Here is a 10,781-nt window from a genome sequence, read left to right as displayed (position 1 = left end):
CATTATCACGTTCCCAAGAATTAATCTCGTGGCCACGACAAAACTAAACCAAAAAGACTCGAGTAAAAAAAAAAAATTATCTTACACTGACAGTCATTTATTAATTTATGCCAGTAGTTATGTAAATTAAAAATTAATTTGCGAAGTTATAGTATATATGTAAGTTATAGTTTATGAAGTGAATTGCATTATTTTACATTAAAACTAGCAATAACCCTGAACTAATGTAAACAAAGAACGCTTCTGTGCGCTGGCGTCCTCCACAAGTTAAGAGATTTTAAACAAACACTTGCAGTTAACCAAATGAAACAATACACATTTTAATGCTTTAAAAGTGTGCACATCGAGAGAAATAAACTGCAGATTTTCACGGTAACAACTTCTTTATTTTGAGCAAATGCTGCTAATATACATACATTTGTTAATAAAGTAAATAAAACGAAAACATGAATGTTTTAATGCTATTGAATAAAAAGAAACGATCCACTCGAATGTCTCGCTCATCATGACAGGACCTGGCTTGGTGAGCTGCGTCTCGGGCCGATGACGTCACTTCCAGGGAGGCATGTTGTACACGCCCCGTCCCTTGACTCCACCCCCACGTCAAAAACAGTGCCACAAAGAGAGACGTGCAGAAAAATGAAGCGCAAAGGGAAAACGGTATCGCAAGCTCAAACTAGACTAACACGCAAAATAAAAGCAGCATTGCAGATAAATTAATAGATATGACCATGGAAAAAATGTATTGCAAAATAATTGCTTTCGCGCTGTTTCATTTTGTTTTGCAATTCTTAATTTTTGTTTGCAAAAAGCTAATTTATTTTCCTGAATACTTTAATTTTCGTTTGCAAAACTTTATTTTCTTTTGCAAATCGTAATTGTTTTGCGTATATATAAGGCGTTATTTTGACTCCATAGTCTTTTTATTAACTAACATTAACAGATTAATAAATGTATTGTTCCATGTTCATTTGTGTACCAAGCGCAAGGTTTATGCGCATAGTCCATGTCTTCTTCTCCTTTTTAAGTGTATCTCTGTGGCAGAATTACAGCGCCACATGCTGGTCTGGCATGTGTACTACATCGTTTTGTGGTTTCGTGTAGACGCGGATATTTCTTAAGACGAGGAAAAAAAAAAGATCGGATTGGGGTAAACTCCGTCTCCGTGTGGACGGGGGCGATGAAGAAACGGGTACTTACGGTTATGGATAGAAATGTAGCGGAGTAAAGAGTACAATATTTGCCTCTCAAATGTACTTGAGTAAAGTCATGAGTACTCCCCAAAAATGATACTCGTGTAAAGTACAGATCCCTCAAAATTGAACTTAAGTGCTGTACTCAAGTAAATGTACTCCGTTACTGTCCGGCTCTGGAAATAATTAAACTGTGTAATCCATATGCATTGAAAGCTCATTAACAGAAAGTGAACGGAATTTATTTAATCAACAACCTATTTTTTTTTTTTTTTTTTAATAACGGTCTGTTGTGTCACAGGAGGGTAAGGAGCCCAGTGTCTGAAGTAACTACCGTATTTTTCGGACTATAAGTCGCACCTGAGTATAAGTCGCATCAGTCCAAAAATATGTCATGATGAGGAAAACAACATATATAAGTCGCACTGGACTATAAGTCGCATTTATTTAGAACCAAGAACCAAGAGAAAACATTACCGTCTACAGCCGCGAGAGGGCGCTATATGCTGCTCAGTGTACAGTAGACTACAGGAGCACTGGGCAGCATCTCTGGCAGCATAGAGCGCCCTTTTGCGGCTGTAGACGGTAATGTTTTCTCTTGGTTCAGTTCTCTCGGTTCATGTCAAATTAATTTTGATAAGTCGCAGGACCAGCCAAACTATGAAAAAAAGTGCGACTTATAGTCCGGAAAATACGGCAATGGCTTTCTTTGAGAGCAAAAGATCCATGGAAGTACATCTGCTGGTCAAATTATTTTAGGTTTTTTTTTGTTTTGCCCCAGTGAAGCATTTATATTAATATAACTGATCAAGTAGTCGAACTCATTCCATATCGGCATAATAGTGTGTGATACAGAAATTCTATGTCCAAAGAACATGTTCTGAATGAATTATGTTACTGATACCTTATGATCAAATAGCAAAATAATATTAATAAACTGCAGACAAAGATTTTGAATAGTTAGGGTGGCTTGTACACTATATTGCCAGAAGTATTAGGACACCCCCTTCTAATGAACAGGTTTGACTACTTTAGTACTTTCCATGAGTACAAATCTTAATGTTTAAGCATACAATGATATTTTAGGGAATTGTGTGCTTCTGATTTTATACCAAAAGTTTGGACGGGACCCTTTTCAATTCTAACACGACAATGCTTCTGTGTAAAAGGCAAGGTTAAAATAAAAAAAAAGATTGATTCAGTCAGTTTGAAATATCTACACTTTTACTGTCATGTGACCATGTATTTTGGAACCACCCATCATATCTGCCAGATGGTGAAAAGGAGAAACACATGGGTAGAGTGGAAGGCACCCAGTTACTTTAAAAACTGTTTTTGGCTCATCAAAGTAAAATTTTAATATAACAGATGTAATGCTTGATACATAAAGGTTATTTAGCAACACATAAAACCATGCAAACCATTTAGCTAAATATTAGCCTGAACTGGTGAGCTACCGTAGTTATTTTTATTTTTTTCAAAATGGCAGCTATGGGGCGAAGTGAGCCAAATGTTGTGGGGCAAGTTGAGTCAGCATTTTAACTTATTTTTAACATATTATTTGTAGTTTATTTGATAGGCACAGTGTACAAGTGCACCAACTCCTTCTGTGATAAGAACCTTACACACTGACTCGACTCGGGTCAACTTACCCCTAACCCAGGCCAAACTGAACCATGGAAACACTTTTTTATAAGAAGCCATATTTTTTTAACCTTGTCATAGATGCATTCTGATCCTTTAAAAAAAATGCTAGGAATACATTCATTAGGATATGATAGAAGCTTTCATTGTGCTTCTGTGTCATTTTCCCTTATCTTGAGAACCACATAAGTAAAAAAAAATGGCTGATCTTTCCCCACTCTATAAGTATTAGACATTTAATTTAATATTTTGCAGCATAACTCTATATCATATACTAAGAAACGACTCATTTAGAACATTTGCATATGTTTTAACTATTTATAGGCCGTGTTTTTTATAAAATATGGTGCTGTATGGATAACTAACTACTATCAAGACAAGTGATTATAATGGGAAATATTCTTAATTACAAGAATTAAAATGTGACACTGCAAAATATTCTATATGATGATTTACCTGCTGGCTTGCTGGAGATTTGAATTTGTGTTTGCAATGTTGATCTGCCTTTAGCAGCCTCCCTTCGCTCTTTCTCTCTATTTTTTTGTGAAGGCATTTTTATTTTTTATTTTGTCCCAAAAGTGTGCCAACAATAGCCAATTTTGTGATATTTTATATTAGATCTGATAGGGTACAATTATTTGATTAGACATTCTAATTCTAAGAACATGGATATTTTGTTGTCAGCACTTTTAGAAGAGCTTTTAGATGCTCATAACTGACAGAAAAACAAAAACAAACTACTAAATAACTAATTCAGCGTATCAACCGCTGACTGTAATGTGGATTGTAATGCATCTACCTGTTAATGCAATGACCTTTCGGAGACTGTGGTCTCTATACTCTCCAGAGAGCGACACTCAGATTGTGAGTGATTCTGCAGAGCGGGTGGGAAACATGTAGTGGAATCAGTGGATCTTTAGCGGAGCAGTGATAGACCTTTTTGAGCTGGGGTGATGGGGGGATTGGTGAGAGGGGCACCTCAGCCTATGAGGGCAAAGGGGCAGTGGCTCTATCCACCCGGCCAACCCCCTGTGCACGGCCCTGCACCTATGGATACTAAATAACATGTTTTGTATAAAGATGACAAGACAGGACCTCAAATGTGTATTTATTATGCTTTTTAATCACTTGTGTTGTAAAAAATTTTTTATCATTGACTCATGATGATTATTTGGGAAGTGCATCAATACCAGAAATAAAAAACATAAAACAGATTTCTGGTTCTGAATGTTCGCTCATAAAATCAATGGATTCAAGAGATCAATATTAAGAACATTAGTAGTTTATCAAAATTAAATTTATATCTCATTCAACGGCTGACTGTTATTTCTGTATGGATGGTTTTTGGATTTGTTAAAAAAGTGAGCCAGTAGCAAACAATTTTCAGATGTTTATAAAATGGAAGATGTTTTTAAAAAAATATGCTATGCTATGGCTGCTAATGATCATTTATTTTAAAGCATTCATCATGAGCACTTTAAACCTCTCCAAGTCCACCTTCTTCAAGATGTGGACTTTGTGAGACTTCTTCAGGATTTCGAGGTGATCTACAACCATCATTCCCCGGCAGCAGTTCCCCGTAAGCTCTACAGTGACGGCTTTCTGTTCTGTTTCAATGATATATGTGTTGTCTATCGCTGCTGCCATGGCATAAGAATCACAGGAGATGAATCCCTGCCCATCTGTCACCTTCTTCATGGACTCCATGATTTTCTTAAAGATCTGTTTCATAAACCGAGCTTTATCTGTGTCCTGAGCCAGCCAACCATCACAGAACTCCTGAAACAGACATGTGCAGATATAACAAAACATATTATAGTAGTAGTTGCATTTACATTACACATAATCAACTATGTATATTCTTATTGGGACGGTTTCCTGGACAGGGTTTAAATTAAGCCAAGAGTAGGCTTAATCTAGAATAGTTAATCATACCTGCACTATGGAGTCCTGAAATAAAACTAGATTCATTTAAAACCAACTGTGGTAATCAGAATTAGCACAACAGGGGTAGCCTATAAAACATGGAAATGAACCAAGAAAAGCTTCAAATGTAACTTTTTTTTTACCTTTTGATCTTTAAAAAAAAATTTAACTTTTCACCAAAATCACATTATGAAAATATTTTTTCTCTAATACACATTGGCCACAATTATTGGTAGTTCTAGAAATTCTTATGTGTAAAATGTCTGAAGATCTATATTCATATTAATATGTATTTTTTTACTTTTCATTTTTACTATATTTACTTTTATCTTAACAGGGTGACTAGGAACATGACATTATCCTGCCATGACTTCCTGTTTCACAGGAATATACATTTGAGGAACACAAATGCCAAATTTGCTTATTCAGTAATCCAGTCTGACAAGCGGGTCTGTGATTAGCGCTGTAATGGCGAAAGGACCGGATGGCTGCTTGGCTGTGCTGGATTACCTCGACCCCCGAATTTCCATCCCCAGTTGCAAAGTCGTGTGTTTTTGCAGTACTGATTATGTGCTTTTGTTGCTGAGGTGTTTTTCCTGTTCTCACACAGTGCTCCCAAAGGAGCATAGTCTGGGTGTTGTCTTTTCTCCTCTCTTTCCTAATGCTATGCTGTATCTCTTCTTCCCCTGTACTACTGTATTTCACTGCCTTGTACCCACATGTGCAATGACAATAAAGTTGAATCTAATCTAATCTAATGTGTATTAGAGAAAAACAACTCTTTCCCTTCCATTTTACTTGTATTATTTTTACTGGAATAAAAAAATGAACATGGTTAACAGAGCAGATTAATTTTCACAGGCTTCTTTGTCTGAGGGTGCCAGTAATTTTGATATATAAAGACACAACATTAATCTGAAGTTAAAATTGCCTCCAGGTATAATTTAAGACTCGATTTTAGTCCTGAGTTTCTTCCAGAAAATCAGCCAATGAAATTCTAGATTAGGCCAAGTCTAAGACTATTTAAAACCAAGACAGAGAAAGCAGATTTATGTTAATCTGGTTTAAGGGACCATTTTAGTCTAGGATTAGGCATGAAGGGATAGTTAACCCAAATATAAAAATTCTGTCATTAATTACTCACCCTCTGCGTTCATCATTGGACACAAATTAAGATATTTATATGAAATCTGAGAGCTCTTTGACCCTCTCATAGACAACAAGGGTACTACCATGCTCAAAGTCCAGAAACGTAGCAAGGACATTAGTAAAATAGTCCATGTGGCATCAGTAGTTCAACCGTATTTTTTTAAAGAACAAGAATACTTTTTGTGTGTTGAATATAACACAAAATAACAACTTTATTCAACTATTCTTCTCCTCCTGTTGCTGTCTATGGGAGGGGATTCATCAGAAATATCTTAAATCTGTGTTCTGAAGATGAACGAAGGTCTTCTGAGTTTAGAGCGACTTGAGGGTGAGTAATTAATGACAGAATTGTTTTTTTTTGGGGGGGGGGGTGAACTATCCCTTTAATCTCTATCCAGGAAACTGCCCTATTATGTTTAAGAGATGAGGATCTCACCCAGGGGATTTTACTTCGTAAGACGAACTCCCAGGTTGCAATGTAAACTGGGCAAATGAATTCATTCAGAACAATATATGCTGCTTCAGGATCAGCCGCAAAGTTGAACTCTCCACACACAGTGATGTTCCCACGAGCTAAAGGTGGACAGGTGTTATTCTCTAACCTGGTTTAATTGCATTAGACATATTAAGAAAATAGGCAATACAGATCAGACTGATTTACACTTAGTGTACAAATTATTCTGGTTTAGGGCTGGGCAATATTGCATTGCATTGCATTAAATAAATAAAAAAATATGTCTTCTAAAGATATATAGTATGGGTCAACGTTTTTGAAAAGAGTCTCTTATGCACAGCAAGGCCATATCTAGTTGCTCAAAAATACAATAAAGATATATTTTTGTAAGTATGATTGAAAAAAGGAATTAATAATTTTATTTATGCATTAAATTGATCAAATTTTTATAATAATAAATGTTTCTTGAACAGTAAATCAGCATGATTTCTGAAAGATCATGTGACACTAGACTGGAGTAAGGATGGTGAAAATTCAGCTTTGCATTAATGAATTAAATTACATTTAAAATATATATTTAAATAGAAAACAGAAAATAGAAATATTTAGTAACGATTTAGTAACTACATTACTATTATTAGTAAATGCAGCCTTGTGGAGTGAAAGAGGCGTCTTTAAAAAACATTAAAAATATCTTAAAACCTGTGTAAAGGCAATTCAGATAAACATTTCTAAACACATTATAAATAACAGAAATGTATTGCTGAAAACATGTTAAAAATAATGTGAAATATGTAGTGCTGCATTTTAGAGTTCAGAGTTTTTCACCATTTTTGTGTTCATGATTTTTTGGGCAGGCTTCGATGACGCACTGCGGCCACTGAGCATGACACATTTTCTGTGGTGTGACAAACTCAGAATGCACATTTAATATTCCTTTACACAGACTTTCATTATTACAAATATTTGACTAATAGTTTATGTTGTATATAGTGATATACAACATAAACTATATGTTTAGTATATATTTTGAGTGATTCAATTTTAATGTGAACAATTAGATTAATATCAACGATGCTATTATTGCAGCTAAAAAGACATTAAAAGTCTTTCTTTTAGAAATCGTTAACTCATCGTTTCATCAAAATGGCCACTTTAATTCAATGAAATTATAAAACGAACATTGGATATATTGCCCAGCCATATTTGGATAAAAGAGTATGTGTAAAGTAAGTATTAGTGACTCACAATCTGTATTGCCACCCATAATGTAAAGGCCTTTGAGTCTCTTGGGAAATGAGGAGTCAAGTTTCACTGCCAAAGCCACATTTGTCAGCGGAGCAGTGGCCACTAAAGACACCTTTGAGAAACAGGAACAACACATGATAAAGTACTTGAAATTCAAGATAATTCCACTAATATTTCATATAATCATATAGACCTCTCCAGGATTCTCATTGACTATTCGGATCATGGCTGACACGGCGCCCTCTTTCTGGACCAGATCCAAACCAGGAGCATCAGGGTCCGGGGCGTCCCCGAGTCCATCTTTTCCATGAAACTCTCCACCACTGACGGTCTGTTCCAAGAGCGCTTTAGTTGCTCCACGGAATACAGGAATCTGAAGCAAATCAGACACACAATCAGGTTTTCTAATTACTGTATGCTGTAATGGCTGTCATGCACTGGACAACAATGCATTACTTTACAGCAAGTAACGTTATTCTTGGAGTTATTTAGCTCAAATTATCTCTGCAAACAGTTAGAATTATAAGAGAATACTGTACTGAACATACAGAAAACCGGATTATTCAAAACGCAATAAAAGTCTCTGATTTCTGTTATATCATGAACACAAGTTCTGTATGTTTATTGGTCCTCACTACTTCCTTCACCAGTTTTTCCAAGTGATGAAAACATTGCTCAATTCTTGCCGGAAATACTTCCTTTTCACCAACCAAAGGGTGAAAATATGTGCTTTTGGAATCAAAAAGCTTGCAATTAATTGTTTACTAAAATCGTCTACACATCTAGTATTGCAATTTCAAAATAAATTTAAATATTGTATAATGAACAATGCATCACTGCACAAAACAAAAGAAATGTCCATCTCGTTGTGATATGGCATATGGGACCATCTCACCTCCAGATGCTTGCACACTTTCAGGATGCGCAGGACGTTCTTGCAGACGTTCTCTAATGAAGTGTTGCCCTGAACGCAGGTGATCCCCAGGATCTGCACATCGGGCATTGCCAAAGCCATCATGATAGCCTGAGCATCATCCACACCACAGTCCACGTCCACAAGCAATTTCTTCATGCTGGCCTCTAAACAATGACATGAGAACAATTATATTAACAAATGTCTGGACTGATGAACGTTACATATTCAAAACCCGCAAGATTTTGGGGCATTGAGCAAGACACTTTCGGTTTCGCTTGTGATTGTCCCTATTGTAATTGCACTTCTGGATACTACGGGTAAATATGTCAGCCAAAATGACTATAATTATTAGATTAGTCACTAGTCCATGTATGAAAAAGGTGTCACTGTTTGTAGATGAGCTTGTGATGCAGACGAAGCCTTATAACTTACCGATAGTTGGTTCGACGTTTGACTTTGGATATTAGACAGATATTCTATTCAAGAAAAAAAATCAATAAATCTTAAGTGGATGAGTATAATAGTATAAAAAGTGGCTTATCTGAAAAGCATTAGAATGTAGAACCGAACACACGTCGCAGTTAATTTGTTTTACTCCTCCTCTATTTGTCGCAACGTATAAAGTCTCTATCAGAAGCAAGATTAGGCCAGACAGGGACCGTCTACAAAGTAGGCGTAAAGAATAAAACGATTAATGGAGATTGTGGATCTCTCGCTATTCTGAGGGGGAAAAACACTAGGCAACTAAACAAAATTACCTAATTTGTGAATAAATGTTTTAATGATTCACTCAATATTTATTTGTTTCATTAGTGGTTGAATCTTAGTTTTTGAAAGAATGTCTTAAATTATTCAAAGTCAAATACACTTTTTGGGGTGGGGGGGTTAAGCATTTTTCTAAAGATAGGACAGTAGAGAGAGAGAGAGCGGGATCGGCAGGACCTCAAGATGGAATTGAACTCGGGTCGCTGTGAGTGCAGCTGCTTGACGCAATAACCACGGGGCTAATGCCAGGTCCGGCCTGGCCAAAAAGGCGCAACCATGAGGACCTGCTCCTCGTCCTCCCTGATCTTGCACAACATCTGTGGAAGAAGGCTCACTGGGGAAATGCATACTTGCGTAGGCCCAGCGGCCAGCTGTGTGCCAGAGCGTCCGTGCCAAGGGTGCCCTCAGTCAGGTAGTAAAACAACTGGCAGTGGGAATTTTCTGGAGAAGCAAACAGGTATACCTGAGCGTTTCCAAAGCATTCCCAAAACAGCTGAACTGACTGGGGGTGGAGTCAGGCGAGACTGCTGACGTGAAAGCTCGTCGGCTGCACGAATGAGCCTGCCCGGGATGTGAATGGCTAGAAGTGACCTCATATGCTCCTGACTCCACAAGAGGAGATGGCGAGCGAGTTGCAACATGCCGGGGGAGCGTAGACCACCCTGACTGTTGATGTATGCTATGGTCGCAGTGTTGTCTGTATTGGACCAGAACGTGCTTGTCCTTAAGCAGGGCCCTGAAGCGGCAATTGACATGCCACTGAAGTTGGGGTCCTGTCCAGGAACCTGACACAGCATGCCCATTGCACATGGCACCCTAGCCCTTGACAGAGGCATCCTTTGACACCACAACATGTCTGGACACTGGTTCTAGGGGAATGCCAGCCCATAGAAATGAGAGGTCCAACCACGGGGTGAAGGTTCGGAGGCAGGCCGGAGTGACGGTCACTCGGAGCATGCCCTGTTGCCATGCCCATCTGACCCAGGAGCCTCTGAAACAGTTTCAGTGGAACCGCTCTCTTGCCCTCGAATTGACTTTCAACAGTGACTGCTCACGCTCATTCGTAAGCTGCGTAAACATGGCGACCGAGTCTATTTCCATAACGAGAAAAGAGATCCACTGCACAGGGGAGAGTTTGCTCTTTTCCCAGTTGACCCGAAGACCCGGAGGGGCAAGGTGTCTGAGCACCAGATCCCTGTGCTCGCACAACCGTGCTCGAGAGTGAGCTAGAATCAGCCAGTTATCGAGGTAGTTGAGGATACGGACACCTCCTTCCCTGAGAGGAGCCACGGCTCCCTCTGCGACATTCATAAAGACACGGGGAGAGAGGGCCAACCTGAATGGGAGAACCTTGTAATGATATTCCTGACCCTCGAAAGCAAACCAAAGAAACAGTCTGTGTCGAGGAAGAATGGAGACATGAAAGTATGCATCCTTCAGGTCGATTGCTGCAAACCAGTCCAACAGATGAATGTATTCGAAAATG

The 10,781-nt window shown here is 38.1% G+C and overlaps 1 protein-coding gene across 2 annotated transcripts; it reads right to left on the bottom strand.

The window, feature by feature from the left end:
* Window positions 1-3,940: 3,940 nt before the first annotated feature.
* On the bottom strand, window positions 3,941-9,133 carry si:dkey-4e7.3 (uncharacterized protein LOC402865 homolog). 2 transcript variants are annotated; one of them, XM_059499344.1, is made up of 7 exons: window positions 9,105-9,133; window positions 8,963-9,006; window positions 8,510-8,694; window positions 7,808-7,987; window positions 7,615-7,726; window positions 6,349-6,485; window positions 3,941-4,616 (listed from the first exon to the last, which is right to left on the bottom strand). In XM_059499344.1, exons 3-7 carry the CDS (start codon window positions 8,684-8,686, stop codon window positions 4,287-4,289), a joined length of 936 nt encoding a protein of 311 aa, XP_059355327.1. In that variant the 5' UTR covers window positions 8,687-8,694; window positions 8,963-9,006; window positions 9,105-9,133; the 3' UTR covers window positions 3,941-4,286. The 2 variants fall into 2 exon arrangements, with proteins under 2 accessions (XP_059355327.1, XP_059355326.1); XM_059499343.1 differs by having other exon boundaries at window positions 8,963-9,127.
* Window positions 9,134-10,781: the final 1,648 nt, after the last annotated feature.

This window comes from Carassius carassius, chromosome 19, assembly GCF_963082965.1.
Source record: "Carassius carassius chromosome 19, fCarCar2.1, whole genome shotgun sequence".
Lineage (NCBI taxonomy): Eukaryota > Metazoa > Chordata > Actinopteri > Cypriniformes > Cyprinidae > Carassius > Carassius carassius.
The sequence above is the reverse complement of the archived record's forward strand: the minus strand, read 5'-3'. Positions and strand labels throughout refer to the sequence as shown.